At 35.6% G+C, this 19221-nt stretch overlaps 1 protein-coding gene across 1 annotated transcript in view; it reads left to right on the top strand.

The window, feature by feature from the left end:
• Positions 1-19221, top strand: part of ADGB (androglobin) — a 243402-nt gene that overhangs the window by 115500 nt on the left and 108681 nt on the right. The window contains 4 exon segments of the mRNA XM_017877613.1: positions 16417-16450; positions 17614-17800; positions 18285-18328; positions 18331-18347. Of these exon segments, the coding sequence (XP_017733102.1) occupies positions 16417-16450; positions 17614-17800; positions 18285-18328; positions 18331-18347 (282 nt within the window).

Genomic DNA, 19221 nt, shown 5'->3' with positions numbered 1-19221 from the left:
AATTATGCTACAGATGGTTTTTAATCTATCACAGTGTTAGTGGCTATATTAGTTGCTTCTTGTTTCTTACTATTGTAAGCAATAGTATCATGATTTTTCTCAAATATCCCTTGATATGTCCTCTAGAAACAGGTACAAGAGTGTCTTCGGTTTCAGAGTTTATAACCCTTTACATGCTATGACTTCCCTTAACAATTTTTTTAAAACTCTAGCACATTGAAAATAACTCATCTTTTTCTCCATATTAATTAACTGAGAATTGTTGTTAAGGAACATAATTAACACTGAGAGAACATACAACTTCACTATTTGGTGGCTGAATGACTACTAAGCATAGTTGCTCTAATTGTCTATCTATATAGGTCACAGGAGTATCCGTAGACAAGGAAATATGACCACATGAAATACAGCAGTAGGTCTAATACCTGCTGTAATTTCAAAGTGGTAATCAGCTTACATATTCTTGTAAGATATTTGCAACAACTATAATGTAAAATATTGTGACATTTTGTGGATAGGGTCACAGTTATTGCTCTCAACATTGTGACTGCTTGCCTGTATTGACAAATTAATAATTGAAAAACAAATGCTGAATGTCAGTCAAACATGTAATGTCTTTCTAACCATCCACATTAATGGATTCATGAAATTAAACTATGAGCTTCATTGGAGATCAGATTAGGAAACCCTGTTCTAGGATATGAATCTGGCAGTGTAGTTAATAGGACATTCATTCATCTGCTTGACCCTACAGTAAAATGCCAAACCATTTTCCGAATGGGTGTAGTAATACCCACGCCTGTCAGTACCAAGAGTTTTCTTTATGACAGCATTTGGTAATGTATGATATTTGCTAATGTGGTGGTTATAAAATGGTATTTTGCTTTTTATTAGAAATGCATAATTTATTGACATATTAACCCATATATGCCTGAGGTTGCAATTTTTCGAATTTGAAAAATCAGACCTTGGCAATGACCTTGAGCAGCAGGATGCTTAGCCTTCCAATGCAAAACAAATGTAAAGAAATCTTGCTTCCATTTATGTACCTCTCCATCCCATTTTCACCATTCTGCCCTCTGTAGGAAACTTTCAGGATTTTTTTTTTTTTTTTTTTTTTTTTTTTTTTTTTTTTTTTGAGACGGAGTCTCGCTCTGGAGTCAGTGGTGACTCCCGGGCTGGAGTCAGTGGTGCGATCTCACTGCAAGCTCCGCCCCCCGGCTTCACGCCATTCTCCTGCCTCAGCCTCCCAAGTAGCTGGGACTACAGGCGTCCGCCACCGCGCCCGGCTAGTTTTTTGTATTTTTAGTAGAGACGGGGTTTCACCGTGTTAGCCAGGATGGTCTCAATCTCCTGACCTCGTGATCCACCCGCCTCGGCCTGCCAAAGTGCTGGGATTACAGGCGTGAGCCACCGCGCCCGGCGGAGGATTTTTTAATGTAAATGCAAAGAAACACACACAAGATATTTCACAAATTCCTTTTTTTCCCCCACTCAAAATTCAATAATCTTAAAACAATACTTAATATATGCTGGAGATATTTCAGTCTATACCTAAAGAGCATCTTCATTCTGAAAGCTTCAAAATTTTTTATTATGTAAATTAACCATAGTTTATTTCTATCAATTTCTATAGATGGAATCTTGGGTTGAATTTACTCTTTTGCTATTATAAATAATACTGCTATGAATGAATTTGTACATGCAGTGGGATTGTTTGGTCAACAAATAAAATTCTATTGGAATTTTAAAATAATTATTGCTAAATATACATGATAAGATTACACCCAGGTTGTACGAATGTTTCCTTATAGCCACATGGAGTGTGTAGAAGTTTTATAAAAATTTTGCCAATCAGATTGGTAAGAAAAAGTAGTTCATTTTGCTTTTCCATTGAATTGATTGTTATTGTGACTGAACATCTTTGTATACATTTACTGCTATTTCTGTTTGTGCTGCTGTGCATGCCTACTTATGTCTTTTGCTTGATTTCCATTTGGGTTGTATGTTCCTGTTTAACCAATTCATAGACATTCTTTGTGAAATATGGAGACTTATTCTTTACTTATTCTTTATTAGCTATGTATTTCATATGTTCTAAGTTTATCTTTTCAATCTTATTTATGTCTTTTTAAAATTTATTTTTAATTGATAAAAAATTTTATATATTTAGAGTGTAAAACATGATGTTTTGAAATATGTATATAGCTGAATAACTAAATTGAGCTGATTAATAAATGTATTACTTCACGTTCCTCTCATTTTTTGTTGTGAGAACACTAAAATCTTCTGTCTTAGCAATTTTCAAGAATACATTAACTATAGGCCCCATGTTGTAAACTGGATCTCTTGAATTTATCTTTACTAACTGAAACTTTGTATCTTTTGGCCAGCATTTTCCCAATCACCCACACCCAGCCCCTGGTAACTACCATTCTACTCTCCACTTCTATGAGTTCAACTGTGTTAGATTCCACATGTTAAGTGAGATTATGTGGTATCTATTTTTCTGTGTCTGGCTTATTTAACTTCACATAATGTCCTCCAGGTTTATCCTAGTTATTGCAGATGATAAAGTTTCCTTCTTTTAAAAGCTGAATAGCATTCTAATTTTTATATATACCATATTTTCCTTATTCATTCATCTGTGGATGGACAATTTGTTTGATTTCATATTTTGGCTTTGTGAATAACGCTATAATGAAGATGGGAAGGCAGGTATCTCTTTGCTTTTTGACACACTGATTTCATTTCCTTTGGATACACACTCAGAAGTGGGATTGCTGGATCATATGATTGCCCTATTAGGTTTTTTTTCAACCTCCATACTGTTTTATACAGTGACTGCACCATTCTACCTTCTCACCAGCAATATACAAGGTTTCCCTTATTTCCACATTCTTGCTAACACTTACCTTTGTCTTCTCGATAACAGCCATTTTAACAAGTGTGAAGTGATAGCTTATTGTGGTCTTAATTTATGTTCCTCGATGATTAGTGATGTTGAGCATTTTTTTTAAACATGTATGTTGTCCATTTGTATGTCTTCTCCTGAGAATTGCCTATTCAGATTCTTCGCTTATTTTTCAATTGGGTTGTTTCCTTGTTGATGAGTTGTTTGAGTTCCTTATATGTTTTGAATATTAACCTCTTATCAGATGTATGATTTGTAAATATTTTCTCCCATTCTATAGATTGTCTCCTTATAATTGTTTCCTTTGCTATGCAAAAAGAAACATTTTAGTCTGATGTAATTCCTTTTGTCTGTTTGCGATTGTTGCCTGTGCTTTAGGGATTAAAACTTGTTGCCCAGGCCAAGATCTTGGAGCTTATCCCTTATGTTTTCTTCTAGTAGTTTCATACATTCAGCATACATTCAGGTCTTACAATTAAGTTCTTAATCCATTTTGAGTTAATTTTTGTGTATGGTATGAGGTGATTTTCCTCTTTTGTAAATGGATATCCTAACATCATTTACTGAAGAGACTCTGCTTTCTTCCATTGTGTGTTCTTGTCAATCTTTTTTGACCATAATAGCTTGAATTTATTTTTGACTCTCTACTCTGTTCCACTGGTCTATTTATTTTGAAGTCAGCTAGTGCAATGCCTCCCGCTTTGTTCTTTTGCTTTGGCTATTTAGGGTCTTTCATGGTTTCACATGGATTTTAGGATGTTTTTAATATCTGTGAAAATCTCATCAGAATGTTGATAGATTACATTGAATCTGTACATTGCTTTGGCTCGTGCAGCCATTTTAACAATATGAATTCTTCCAATTCATGAACATGGGACATCTTTCCATTTATTTGAGTCTTATTTTATTTCATCAATATTTTATTTTATAGGATTTAGAATATAGGTTTTCACCTCCTTAGTTCAATTTATTCCTAAATATGTTTTGGTAGCTATTGTAAATGGAATTATTTTACTGATTTCTATTTTTGTTTTTCGTATGTTGATTTTGTATCCTGCAACTTTATTGAGTTTATATATTAGATCTAACAGGATTTTTTTTTTTTTTTTTTTTTTTTTTTTTTTTGAGACAGAGTCTCGCTCTGTCACCCAGGCTGGAGTGCGGTGGTGCAATCTCAGCTCACTGCAAGCTCCACCTTCCGGGTTCATGCCATTCTCCTGCCTCAGCCTCCTGAGTAGCTGGTACTACAGGCGCTTGCCACCATGCCTGGCTAATTTTTTGTGTTTTTAGTAGAGACGGGGTTTCACCATGGATCTAACAGGATTTTTATGGGATTTTAAGGGGTTCTATATATAAGATTGTATTATCTGCAAAGAGGAAAATTTCAGCTTCTTTCTTTACAATTTGAGTGCCTTTTCTTTATTTTGCCTAATTGCTCTAGTTAGGACTTTAGGTGATATGTTGAATAGAAGTGGTTATTTTCCTTGTCTTACTCTTGATCTTAGAAGTAAAGCTTTCAACTTTTCACTGTTGAGTATGTTAGCTATGAGTTTGTCATATATGGCCTTTATTGTGTTTAAGTACATTCTTTATATTAGTTGTCGGTTGAGAGTATTTTTTATCATAAAAGGATGTTGAATTTTGTTAAATGCTGTTATTACATCTATTCACATGATTGCATGTTTTTTGTCTTTTATTCTTTTAATGTGGTATATCATATTTATAGATTTGCATATGTCAAACCATCCTTGCATCTCTGGGGAAAACCCCACTTAATCATGGTAAATGATCTTTTTAATGTGCTGTTGAATTATGTTTACTAGTATTTTATTAAGGATTTTTGCATGTATGTTCATCAGGGATATTGACCTAAGGTTTATTTTCTTATAGTGTCCTTGTTTGGCTTTGGTATCAAGATAATGCTTGCCCTGTATAATTAGTTTGAAAGTATTCCCTCTTTGTGAGATTTTTTGGAAGAGTTTTAGAAGGATGGTAGTAATTCTTGTTTAAATATTTGGTAGAATTCAGCAGTGAAGCCATAAGGTCTTGGACTTTTCTTTTATAAGAGACTTTTTATTTAAAGATATAGGGTCTTTCCCTGTTGCCAAGGCTGGAGTGCAGTGGCATGATCATAACTTACTGCAGCCTTGAACTCCTGGGCTCAAGCAATCTTCCTGCCTTACCCTCCCAAGTAGCTGTTACTACAGGCATGCACCACCACACTTGGTTAATTAAAAAAAAAATTACAAATAAGGTCTTGCTATGTTGCCTAGGCTAGTCTCAAACTCTTCGCTTCAATCCTTCTGGCTTGGCTTCCCAAAGTTCTGGAATTACAGGCATAAGCATTGCACCTGGCCAACATGGGTTCAGTTTTTTGTTTTGTTTGTTTGTTTGTTTGAGATGGAGTCTCGCTCTGTTGCCAGGCTGTAGTGCAGTGGTGCAGTCTGGGGTCTCTGCAACCTCTGCCTCCTGGGTTCAAGTGATTCTCCTGCCTCAGCCTCCCATGTAGTTGGGGCTGCAGGTGCATGCCACCACACCCAGCTAACTTGTTGTATTTTTAGTAGAGATGGGATTTCACCATGTTGGCCAGGATGGTTTCGATCTCTTGACCTCGTCATCTACCTGCCTCAGCCTCCCAAAGTGCTGGGATTACAGATGTGAGCTACAGTTTTTATTACTAATGTAATCCCCTTGCTCATATTGTTCTGCTCAGATTTTATATTTTTATGATTCAGTCTTGGTAAGTTGTATATGTCTAGAAATTTGTTTCTTCTAGGTTATCCAATTGGTTGTCATGTAATTATACATAGTAGATTCTTAGGATTGTTGGTATTTTTGCAGTATCATTTGTAATGCTTCCTTTTTTATTTCTGATTGTGTTTGAGTCTTCTCTACTTTTTCTTAATTAGTCTAGCAAAAGGTTTGTCAGTTTTGTTTATCTTTTCAAAAATCAGCTCAGTTTTCTTTTTTCTTGTTTATTTCTGCTCTGGGCTTTATTATTTCCTTTCTTCTACTAATTTTAGGTTTAGTTTGCTTTCTTTTCTTCTAGTTCCCTGAGGTGTAGCCTTAGGTTTCAAATTTGAAATTCTTCTTTAAATTTCCCAATTAGAGCTTTATTTGCTGCATCCTATAAATTTTCATATGTTACTGTGTCAATTTTCATTTGTCTCAAGACATTCTAAAAATTTCCCTCTTAATATCTTGTTCAGAAGCACATTGTTTAGTTTACATGTATTTGTGAATTTTCTGAAATGCCTCCTGTTATTGATTTTTAGACTCATTCCATTGTGGTTATAAAAGGTAGCTATATGATTTCAATCTTCTTTAATTTGTTAAGACTTGTTTTGTGGCCTAACATATGAGTATCCTGGAGAATGTTCCTTGTGAGCTTGAGAAGAATGCGTATTCCACTGCTGCTAGATGCAATGTGCTGTATGTATCCATTAGGTCCATTTGATCTAAAGTGTAGTTTAAGTCTGATGTTTTCTTTTTGATTTTTTGTCTGGATGAGCTATCCTTTGCTGAAAGAGGAGTATTGAAGACTCCAACTATTATTGTATTGCAGTCTCTCTCCCCCTTTAGATCTATTAATATTGCTTTATACAGTTAGGTGCTCTAATGTTGGATGCATAAATATTTATAACTTTATACAGTTAGGTGCTCTAATGTTGGATGCATAAATATTTGTATCCTGTTAAGCAATGGACACCTTTATCATTATGAAATAACCTTATTTGTCTCTTCTTTACCGTTTTTGGCTTACTGTCTATTTTATCTGATATAAATATCGCTATCCCTGCTCTCTTTTGCCTTATATTTGCACAGAATATCCTTTCCCATCTTTTTATTTTCAGTCTTTATGTGTCTTTAAAGGTGAAGTAAGTCTCCTGTAGGCAGTATATAGTTGAGTCTGTGTTTTAAATACATTCTGCCACTCTATTCCTTTTGATTGGAGAATTTAATCCATTTACATTCAAGGTGATTATTGGTAGGTAAGCACTTACTACTGTTATTTCATTATTTTTTTTTTTTTTCTGGTTGTTTTGTAGACCCTTTGTTCCTTCTCTTCTGTTTTCCTTTGTGATTAGGTTATGTTTTCAGTGGTTTGCTTTGATTTTGGGTATCTACTATAGGTTGTAACTTTATGAATACCATGAGGCTTACATAAAACATCTTATGGTTGTAACAGCATATTCTAAGCTGATAGCAACTTAACTTTGATCGCATACAAAAACTCTACACTTTTACTCTGTCTCTCTTATGGTTTGTATTTTTGATGTAACAATTTACAATCTTTTATATTGTGCATCCCTTGACAAATTATTGCAGTTATTATTATTTTAAATATATTTTTTCTTTTAACATTCATACTAAAGATGTAAGTGATTTAAACATCACCATTACAGTATTAAAGTATTCTGAATTTTTAAATTTTCATTTTTTTAATGTTACTGATTATCATTCTTTTCTTTCAACTTGAAGAATTCCCTTTAGTATTTCTCGTAAACAGGTCTGGTGGTGATGAATTCCCTCAGCTTTTGTTTGTTTGGGAAAGTTTTATCTCCACTTCAGTTTTGAAGGACATATTTTAAAGTATAGTATTCTTGTTTGGTATGATTTTCTTCAGTACCTTGAATATATTGTCCCATTCTCTCCAAGCCTGTGAGGTTTCAACTAAGAAATTTGCTGATAAATTAGAACTCCTTATTTGCTTCATTTCTCTTGCTACTTTCAGAATCCTCTCTTTGTCTTTGATTACTGACAGTTTGATTACAGTATGTCTTGGTGTATAGTCTTATTTGGATTTTGAAGACCTTCTACCTTATTTGGATTTTAATCTGATTTTGAAGACCTTCTACCTTCCTCTACCTGAATATATATAACTTTCCCCAGATTTGAGAGGTTTTCTGCTATTATTTCTTTAAGTAAGTTTCTACTCCTTTGTCTCTGTCTTCTCTTTTTTGAACTCAAATATTTGCTCTTTTGATACTGCCCCATAAACCATGTAGTCCTTTTTCATTCCTTTCCTTTTTTCCTCATTTGAGTACATATTTTCCAATAGCCTGTCTTCAGTTTTACAGTTTCTTTCTTTTGCTTATCTGCTTGATTGATTCTGCTGTTGACCTTCTCTTTCATTTTTTGTTTCATTTCATTCATTGTAATTTTCACCTCTAGAATTTGTTTAATTTGTTAAAATAATTCCAACCTCTTTATTAAGTTTCTTGTCTTAGTTGTTCATTGTTTTCCAGATATCACTTAATTGTGTTTTGGTATTTTTTTAAGTTCACTGAGTTTCCTTAAAACAATCATTTCACATTTTTGTCAGGCAGATTATAAATCTCTATTTCATTAGAGCTGGCTTTTGGTGTTTTATTTTGTTCTTTCGGTGGGGTCATGTTTCCATTATTGTTCTTGATGCTTGTAACCATGTGTTGCTGTCTATAAATTCAAAAGAGTAGAAAATTATTCCAATTTTTGCAGACTGACTTTGTCTTTGAAAGCCCTTCACCAGTCAGATCATCTAGAGATTTCTGACAGGTTGCCCACAGGCAGGTTTGTCACTGTATTCCTTGAGCAGTCTGGTCTAATGCCTAGATCAGCAGGTGGGCAACCCTGGCACTTGGGTCTACAGAACAGGGCCTAATGTGTGTCCCTGGAAACCAGCCTGAAATCTGGGTCCACAGAGGCTAGACTTATGCTGCATAGGCTTAGAGTACCAGCTTCTGCAAGGGTGGGCCTGGGCCTCAGTTTATGGGGGCCAGCCAGCCACTAGGGTCTACTGGGTGGCCTGGACCCTAGGCCTGGTAGGGATCTACTTTACTGCTTTACTGGTCCAGCCTGTGTTTAAGTCCAAGGCAAACTCCAGTCCTTACTTCCTTTTTTTTTCTTCTCCCAAATAGAGGGTATCTCCCTTTGCCTGGGATTGGGAGTGATGTGTGTGATGCAATACTGTCCTTCCTACCCTCTTCAATGTGTCTTATTTCTGTGCTACATTCAGTTGCTATAATCTTTCACCAAGTTTCTTTAGCTCTTATGAAGATATTTTCTTATGTGGATTATTGTTTAAATTGATGTTTTGCAGGGGCAAATACAGGAAAGTCCTGTTCTGCCCTATGACTGCTAAGATCTCCTGAAAATTGTGTCTTTGTATAAACAAATTATTTGTATTTTTAATGTGGTTGAATTTATTTATATATTCATATACAAATCTGGTTCCTTAAACCAGATCTAGAAATCTCCATCATATATAATCATATTGCATATATATAATCATATTATGATTATATATGATGGAGATTTCTAGATCTTATTTAAGAAATTTTCCCTATTCTTAGGTCCTAAAGCTATTTTCTAATCATCTTGTACAATGTTATAGTTTTACTTTTATAAAATCCAATTAATTTGGAACTGATTTTGTGTGTGATATAAAATGATGAGTCCAATTTTTTTTTTTCTCATATGGATACACAATTAATTGTTTTTAGAGGAATTATTATGCAACTTTCAAACTTTATAATGAAATTTCAAGCCATTACAAGATGATAATGCTTGTAAATATAATTCTAAGTTATAATAATAGATTCTTGGAGTTGAAAGGTATCCATAAACTGATGTTCCAAATCATAATAAAACTTTGAAAAACTGGTCTTTAATTGGTTTGGCTTTTATTTGTTGAATGTGATAGCATATGTGATGGTATAAGATATCTGGAGGGCACATCATCACATACAGATCAACAAAACTATTCGTGTTAATTAGAAAGTAGAGACTAATAGGTGATTGAGGAGAATGAATATCTGTCAACATTTTTTGAAGTTTTTTAAATTTAAATTATTGATTGCATTAGTTTTAAAGAGGTAAAGATTATCCAGAAGATCATCATAAAATAATAGCCAGCGTGCTCTATACCTACTCATTTTTCAATCTTCTTCTCAAGAGTCATGCACTTTTATTTTATTTAACTGTTTCTTCTGGTATGTATCTCCATAATTCTAAATAGTAGGCTTCATGAGGGCAGAGAAATTGATTTTATTATATTTTGTTTCTCCCTCAGCACCTGTAAAAATGCCTAGCATATAGCAAACACCATGACATATTTGTTGAATGACTACATGCTATTATATCTTGATCTGTTAATTTAGACGTTATCTCTTGACTTCCTGTAATGGGAGATAAGGATTTAGCACACCTGAACTCACTTACTATCCCATATCTACACTTTCCCCTGTCTTCAAGATTTTGTCATTTCCTAATCTTTGGTTGAATCAACATTCTTGTTTTGTAAGGATTATTACTGCTGAAGCAAATATTATAACATTTCTTACGCAAGGTTTTATACAAGCAAATTACTGCACTGTTTCCTTTGCTCACTTTACTACAAGAAGCATTAGGCCGGGCGTGGTGATTCACGCCTGTAATCCCAGCACTCTGGGAGGCCAAGGCGGGTGGATCACAAGGTCAACACATCGAGACCACAGTGAAACCTCGTCTCTACTGAAAATACAAAAAATTAGCCGGGTGCGGTGGCGGGCGCCTGGAGTCCCAGCTACTTAGGAGGCTGAGGCCGGAGAATGGCATGAACCTGGGAGGCGGAGCTTGCAGTGAGCCCAGATTGCCTCACTGCACTCCAGCCTGGGCGACAGAGCAAGACTCCGTCTCAAAAAAAAAAAAAAAAGAAAAAAGATGGTCCCTGTTTGATCGATGGCCGATCCATGACACGCTCCCTGTCCATGTGAGACATGGTGGAAGGGGAAGGTTGCAGGGAGAGTACCCTTTGGTCCTTTGTTACTTGTTCTGGGGACGTGGGGTTTTTCCCTTTTGGTTTAGCTTTAGGAAGTCTGTGTTAATTGGCCATAGGTTCCCTGTCCCCAGACGCAGGAGTTTTCCTCTTGATTCAGTTTTGGGGAGTTAGTGTGAACTGGCCTTAGATTTCCTGTCTCCAGATCTTGGTGTTTTTTCCTTTAGGAAGTTAGTATAAATTAAGCTCAGATTCCCTGTCCCCAGACCATGGTGATTTTCCTTGAGTCAGTACGAATCGGCCTTTAGTTTCCTGCCCCTGGGCCCTATTTTCCTGTCTCAGAGGCAGTGTGGCTATTGCAGCATAAGGTCTCAGTCATTTGCTTTCCTCATAAATGTTTAAGACCCTGTGTGAAAAAGCATCTTTAATACAGAGAGAATAAAATAGAGCGAAGAGTGTTTGCATGGTTTATTTAGGAAGATTTTTTCTTTGAATATTAGTTTTTTTCAGACATCGTTATTAACACCCTATACATTTGGGCCCTTCGCGCAATGATACTCATCAGAAATGTTTGTATTGATTCCCACCGCCATCATTATCAACAGCACCATTTTATTTTACCATCATTTTCATCCTTCGTGCAGGAGGATCAGTATAGCACAGTGTTTAAGAGTGTGGGCAGTGAAGATAACTCATTATCTACATTATTTCATGACTCTATAATGACAACGTGAAGTATTATGTACAATGCATATAGGAAATAGGAATGTCATTTCAAATCGCTCTGATCTAATCAGGGAACACTGAGAGAGACTTCCCTGACTAAATGACACTAGAGCAGATACCGAAATTGCATAGCTAGGGATGCACAAGACTAAGGGGGCAGAGAGGAAGCAATTGTTCTGGGTGCGATCAACCTTGGGCACGTGTCATCAGGCCTTCCTGAGGCTGTGTCATGGGGGTGTGTCCTCAACCTTGGCAACATAAACTTTCTAAATTAACTGAGACCTGTCTCAGATTTGGGGGGTTCACAGCCATTAGCTCAGGCCATGACTGCAGATTCAGCTTAAGGAGATCAATTCTAAGCTTAGAAAGCTTGTGCGTATAGTGGAAAGAGGTCGTCTCCAGGGGTCTGCACTTCTCTTCATTCAGGCAGCTCTGGGGTCCTATAGAGAGAGGTGGAGGGCACACTTGTATGCTAATTCTGAATCTTCAACAAGTTTTATGCATGATTTTATGTACACACCAAATCTAGGCATTACAAAATTGGGCACATATCTATTTGGACACGTAAGTATAAAAATATTATATGTCATGCTTTAATATATGCATATATGCATATTATACATAATACATAAGCTAATATATGTGAATATGCGTATTTTATGCAAATAGTATCATGCCAAATGCAAGTTACGTATCTTTTTGTTTTCTACTTAATGGCACATATTCTAGAGCCTCCCATATTACTACATACAAAACTGTCTCACACTTTTGCTTGGATAATACCAAAATTTAGTTAAGCCACCTTGCATTAATTGACATTTAGGGTATTGCCAGTTTTATGCCATTACAAATAATGTTACAATAAATTAATACTAATAGTTCATTTCACACATGATCTGGTATAACAGGATGGATTCCTAGACATTGAAATTCCTGACTCAAAGGTAACAGATATTTCTAATTTAGAGAGGTATTATCAATTGTTTTTTTTNCATTAGTAGGTCTTTCCAAACACTACAAAAATTAAAATATCTCTATACATCATTTTCTACATAGTCAAATACATCTAATATTTTATAAATGCCAGTTCTTTTTTCTTTTTTTTTGGAAACATCACCCATGCACTCTTTTGCTGTCTTGCTTCAGTGCAAACTGAGAGAACTTTGCTCCTGGTACCTTTAGACTTCCTTTTGTCTCTCTTCTCTGATGGATTTCCTATTTTTGGTCTCTCTTCTTTCATGGTTTAAACCCTAATTTTAGTGTAGCATATCTTCCAATACTTCCTCAGAAAAGATGTACAGGAAGTAAAATATATGAGAACTTGCATGCTTGAAGATGCCTACATTCCATTCTCCCACCTAATTTATATTCTGGCAGGATATAAAATTCCAATTTAGAAGTCATTTCTTCAAAATTTTAAAGGTCTTATTTAATCCCTTGTCTTCTAATTTTAAGCATTGCTCTTGATTTAAAGATGACATTCTGGGTTAGGCATGGTATCTCACACCTGTAATCCCAGCATGTTGGTAAGCTGAGGCACGTGGCTTGCTTTAGCTAAGGAGTTTGAGACAACCTGCACAAGATGGCGAAACCCCATCTCTACAAAAACAAACAAACAAATAACAACAACAAAAACCCCACAAACATTAGCCAGGCATAGGGGGGCATGACTGTTGTCCCAGCTATATGGGAGGCTGAGGCAGCAGGATGGCTTGAGCCCAGGAGTTTGAGGCTGGAGAGAAATAAGATCATGCTACTGAACTCCAGCTTGGGCAACAGAGCCAGATCCTGTCAAAGAAAAGGCATTCTGATATTCTGGTTCCTAATCTTTTATATGTGACTCTTTTAGGACCTTATTTCCATTCTTGGCATAATGAAATTTCACTCATTGGCCTTGGTATGGATGTTTTGTTTTGTTTGAGACATAGTCTCACTCTGTTACCCAGGCTGGAGTGCAGTGGCGCGATCTCGGCTCACTGAAACCTCCACCTCCCAGGTTCAAGTGATTCTCCTGTCTCAGCCTCCCAAGTAGCTGGGACTATAGGCACCCACCACCACGCCTGGCTAATTTTTTTTGTAGTTTTAGTAGAGATGGGGTTTGGCCACGTTGGCCAGGCCAGTCTTAAATTCCTGACCTCAGGTGATCCACCCACCTTGGCCTCCCAAAGTCCTGAGAGGCGTGAGCCACCATGCCTGGTCCCGGGTCTTTTTTTTTTTTTAACATGAATTATTCTGCATACTCCATGAAACGCTTCAACCTGAAGTCAAATTATTCAGTTCTGGAGAAATTTTTATACCACTTCCTCAATCATTTTCTCTCCTCATTTTTCTCTGCTTTGTGGATCTTCTATTATACTACCTTTCTCCCAATTCACTCTCTAATGTACTTGATTTTTTTCTCATTTATTTAAATATATTTATCCTTATTGATTTTAAATATTTTAAAACTGTTTAGTTTTAGTAAAATACACGCAACATAACATTTGCCATCTTAACCATCTTTAAGTGTGCAGTTCAGTAGTATTGAATACGTTTTCACTGTTGTACGACCAATCTCCAGAATTCTTTTCATCGTGCAAAAGTAAAACTCTATCTGCATTTAAAAGCTTCTGATTGTCCCCTCCCCACAGCTCATGAAACCCACCATTCCACTTTCTGTTCCTATAACTTTGACTATTCCGGGTACTTCACATAAGTGGAATAATAAAGTATTCCTGCTTTTGTGATTGACTTATTTCACTGGGCATAATGTTAATGTTCTCAGGCTTCACCTATGTTTGTACATGTGGCAAGATTTCTTCCCTGTTTACGACTAAATGATATTCCATTGTATGTGTATGTCACATTCTGTTTATCCAGTCATTCCTCAATTGATATTGGGTTGCATCAACCTTTTAGATATCGTGAGTAATGCTACTGTGAATTTGGGCGTACACCTATCTCCTTGAGACTGCTTTCAGTGCTTTTGGGAATATATCTAAGAGTAGAATTGCTGGATATGGTAATCGTTTGAGGAACCACCACACTGTTTTCCATAGTGACCACACCATGTCACATTCTCAACAGTGCCTCTCAAATTTCTCTACATCCTTACCAACATTTATTATTCTCTGTGTGAATTGTTTATGGTAGCCACCTTAATGGGCATGAAATGGTGTCTCATTGTAATTTTGGTTTGTATTTCTCTAATGATTCATGATATTGAAAATCTTTTCATGTGCTCTTGGCCATTTGTATGTCTTCTAGAAGGGTCTATTCAAATTCTTTGCCCATTTTTTAATTGCATTGTTTGGGTTATTTTGTTTTTGTTCTTTTTAGAAATTCTATGTGTATTATTATATTTTCATCTTATCAGATATATAATTTGCAAATATTGTCTCCCAATTTGTAAGTTGCAGTCTGACTCTGTTGATTGTGTCCTTCAGTGTACAGAAGTTTTCTTTTGTTACTTTGATGTTCAACTTACCTATTTTTTATTTGTGTTGCCAAATCCAGTGTCATGAAGCTTCCTTCTATGTTTTCTTCTACGAGTTTCGTAGTTTGTCTGTATCAGCTTCAGTGCCTAAAACTTATATTGTTTATTCCACTTATTCTATTTTTAGTTTCTAAGAGCTCTCTCATTTTTTATTTTTTGTAGAAGTTCATTATTTGATAGATGAGTATCCTCTTATTTTCTACTATTACTAATCTTTTAAAATTGCTCCACATAATATTGTTTCTGTTTTCTGTGAATCTTGCCACCCACAATTGTTAGCTTCTTTCTTTCATATAAGAATCTGTCCTCAATTGTTTGCCAATACTTTGTTGTACATATATATTTAAGAAATTTAAGGTACCAAATAGTTGCTGATTAGAAGCAGCTCAATGGCATGGCCAGAGCTTATCAACTGTTGGCTCTAACTTAATTGAGGATGAATGAGTTTTATATGGAGGTAGGGCTGGCTGCCAAAGTGTATCTTGCAGCTTGAGCTTTTTTCCCTGACTCTGGTGAGTTTCTCCAGTTAACGGTCCTCTAAGGTTGATCACAGGGAATGATATATGCTTGTCCATCCATGAAGGCCAAGCACAGGGAAGCTGAGAGTCTCAGCACTTAGCTTGTGAACTTTCACTTAATTCCTCTGTACAGTAGACTCTTCTACTTCCAGAGTATCTGTGAATTCAGAATAAGAGATTTCTCATTTAATTTCTCCACTTGAAGCAATTTCAAGTGTGCTGTTTAGGCAGAAGATTGGATGCTGAACCAGAAAGATTAGGGAGAAGAAGTGGAGTTCCTTGTATAGACATTCAACCCATGTCCATGTTTTCAGCCCATATCTCATTCTTTCCTCCTGAGATACCTACTAATCCACTCATTGCTTCTGAGGTCCTAAGGCATGGATAGGCTTTGCTTTGCACTTAGTATTTACCTGTCACTACTTTGCTATCTCTTCCATCCACTTTACATAATCAAAAAAAAATATTGACATTACCTGTAATTAGCCTGTATGAGTTTTGCCATTTTACTTTTACATTTATTTTAATTGTGTTCCAGAACACAATTATTTGATATTAAATAATTAAAACAAAATTTATATACACATGAATTCAATTTAAATTCCTTGTTAAAACTTTCAGGAGTCATTTTTATAATTGAAATCAGCCTCTTTAGGTTCTGTACATTACTTGCCAGTCATAATCTTACTAATTTCTCTATATTAATGGCTGGTACCTTGTGCCAAGTAATATGTCTACTTAGGGATATTACTGTTTTAATTTAACTCTTGTTACATGATTCAGTCATTTAATAAATTAACATATTTTGTGTCTTAATGTGACAAACTTAAATACTCAGTCAATTATTTAATTCAATTCATGTCCTTTGACACTTAAAGTTAAAAACAAATTTTTTGTTGGTAGGTTTTAGCAAATTTTCACAAAACCTATTTCTTCAAGGTTTAAGAAACTATATTAGCTCTTTTAGTAACGTTGGTGCTTTGGATAGCTGTAATGTTTTGTTGAATTCAAAATGGTTTCAAAATGTGTTTATTTTAATTCATAGGGAAACGCTGCTTCACAAGTTATACTTGGAAAAGGTAAATTAATAATTTTCCTGTGACTTTTTTCAATGTACATCAAGATACAGAGGGGCGTCTCTGCTTCTTCACAGCTTCACTTCTGGCTCTCAGCAGGCTTTCTTCAGTGTCTCCTTTGATTTGCTGAGCCTAGTCTGCTCTGGGCTTTAAAAAAAGAGATAATTTTAATTGTTAAATTGAAGCTAAAATAAAATAAAAGAAGATCTGATTAAAGACCCATGAATAAAGTTCATCTGTTTTAATGCTGCACCCTGAGATCAAAACACTGAAACCATTGCAAATTTCTTAGTTTCTAAATAAAAGACTTGAATTCAAAATTATATATATAATTTTGGATCCAGAAGTCTACAGGAATGCTGTGCCGGCCAGGTGCGGTGGCTCACGCCTGTAATCTCAGCACTTGCGGAGGCTGAGTCGGGCAGATCAAGAGGCAGATCGAGACCGTCCTGGCCAAAATGATGAAACCCTGTCTCTACTAAAAATATAAAAATTAGCTGGGCATGGTGGTGTGTGCCTGTAGTCCCAGCTACTCAGGAGGCTGAGGCAGGAGAATCGCTTGAACCAGGGAGTCAGAGGTTGTAGTGAGCTGAGATTGTGCCACTACACTCCAATCTGGCGATAGAGCAAGACTCTGTCTCAACAAAAAAAAAAAAAGAAAAAAAAAGAAAAAGAAAAATGAATAGTATGCCACATTACTTGGCAAATACAAAATAAGGCTCTAGAACCACTGACGGTGGGGAGTAATTAGATGTCTTACTGAAACACATTTGTTGCACTAGATCTTTCAAGTTTTTATTTCCCTTTCTGTTGTCTAAGCCATCCCCTGCTATAAGAATATGTCCATCAATAGCAGATTTTAAGTAAAGAATCTAGCTAATTTCTGTTGTAACTTCACAATCTCTAAAGAATCTATGAACAAATTTATCAAAGTAATTTTGAAATTTCTGAACACTCTAATATGCATAGAAATTATTATTAAATTCTCCTATGTGTATGAAGTGTGTCTCTGTGTGGACCTCCATAAATGTATGAAGCCTGGATTATCTCAGTAAATATTTTCCCAAAAATAGACTTTGATATTTAACTTTCCCTTTATCATTTTATGTATCTCAATAACTTGTTGTTTAACAATATAAGGTGTGTTTGACATGTGTGTCTTCTAGGCACAGAGGAACAAACCGACTTTGGATTGGGTGATGCCCATCAGAGTGATGGATTAAACTTGGAAAGAGATATAGTCAGCCAAACCACAGAAACACAGGAAAAATCTCAGGAAGAACTTCCAATGACAAATAATGGTGTTTCTAAAGAAATATGGTTAGATTTTGAAGATTTCTGTGTTTGTTTTCAGTAAGTATCCCAATGGGATCAATCTGACTATGTCGTAGTGGTTAAACCCTGAGCTGCATTAGTATACAAAGTCACATTAGGATTTATTGTTGCATATTTAATATAGTGGTTATACAACCTCTTAATTCTTAGCATCATTCAAAATAAGCCAATAACAGCCTAGGTTGGTATAATATCAAATAAACATTATAAAAGGGAAAATAAGTATATTGATTATCCATATAACATATTAATAGCCAAACCAATTTAGGCCAGTTTCCACTTCTCCTCAAAGGTTTGTTTCTTAATTAAAATGAAGAAATTTTATTCACAGGAATCATTCTTGTCCCTTTAGGGCAACTGACCCAATACTGTTGTTATTTTTTAACTTTCTTCTTACAATTATTTGATTATAAGAAACTTAACATGTAGTATTAATCTTTAAACTTAACATGTAGTATTAACCTATAATGACAATAACCTGTTAAAAATGTCTTTTTTTCAGAAATATATATATTTTCCACAAGTCAAGTTCATATTGCCTTAACTTTCAAAATCAGAATTTAAGGTAAATATATTAGAATCTTTTCTATTCTCTTTAAATTTTGGTAGAATCACACCAGTGGGAAACATCTTCAAATTTCTCAAAACATTTCTAAACTTGTAACATAATTATATTTTTAAAAATTATTTTTTAGAGTCTCCCACTAACCCTTATCCAAACAATAAGGAAAATTCCACTAGCTCATAACCACAAATGCGATCCTTCTGACTGTGTTGAATCCTGGCCTGAATTATTACACAAATACACATTAAGAAAAATTTGATTTATGAAAAAAATGAAGGACATGCACAAATAAATTCACTAGATTTGGTTTCAATTAGTATTTATGCTTCCTAAAACATAAGGACACTCCACCATTATGCCTGCATTTTTTCCCCCATATTATCCCTCTGCCTGGAGTTTCTACCCTTTCATCCCTGTTATCCTCTTTGCTCTTGTTCAGCTAATGCCTAGAAATCCTTCAGAATAGCATAGATGCCCTTGACACTGTGAGGCTTCCCTTCCCTTGCCATGGAGTCTTGGTTAAGAGGCTCAGCTTCACCAGCCAGACCAACATGGTGAAACCCCATCTCTACTAAAAATACAAAAATTAGCCAGGCCTGTTGGCGTGTGCCTGTAATCCCAGCTACTCAGGAGACTGAGGCAGGAGAATTGCTTGAACCTGGCAGGCAGAGGCTGCAGTGAGCTGACATTGCACCACTGCACTCCAGCCTGGGCAAGAGTGAGACTCCTTCAAAAAAAAAAAAAAAAAAAAAAAGAGGCTCAGCTTCATGCCCTCTGTATGCTCTATGTTCCCCTGGCATTTGCCTCCCACCCTCCCAACTTTCTGATTGCTTCTCTGTGCCCGTCCTTCCCTACTTACTGTTAGCATGAGTAG

The sequence above is a fragment of the Rhinopithecus bieti genome, unplaced genomic scaffold (assembly GCF_001698545.2).
Source record: "Rhinopithecus bieti isolate Rb0 unplaced genomic scaffold, ASM169854v2 scaffold_10706, whole genome shotgun sequence".
NCBI lineage: Eukaryota > Metazoa > Chordata > Mammalia > Primates > Cercopithecidae > Rhinopithecus > Rhinopithecus bieti.
This window is presented reverse-complemented; position numbering and strand designations above follow the sequence as displayed.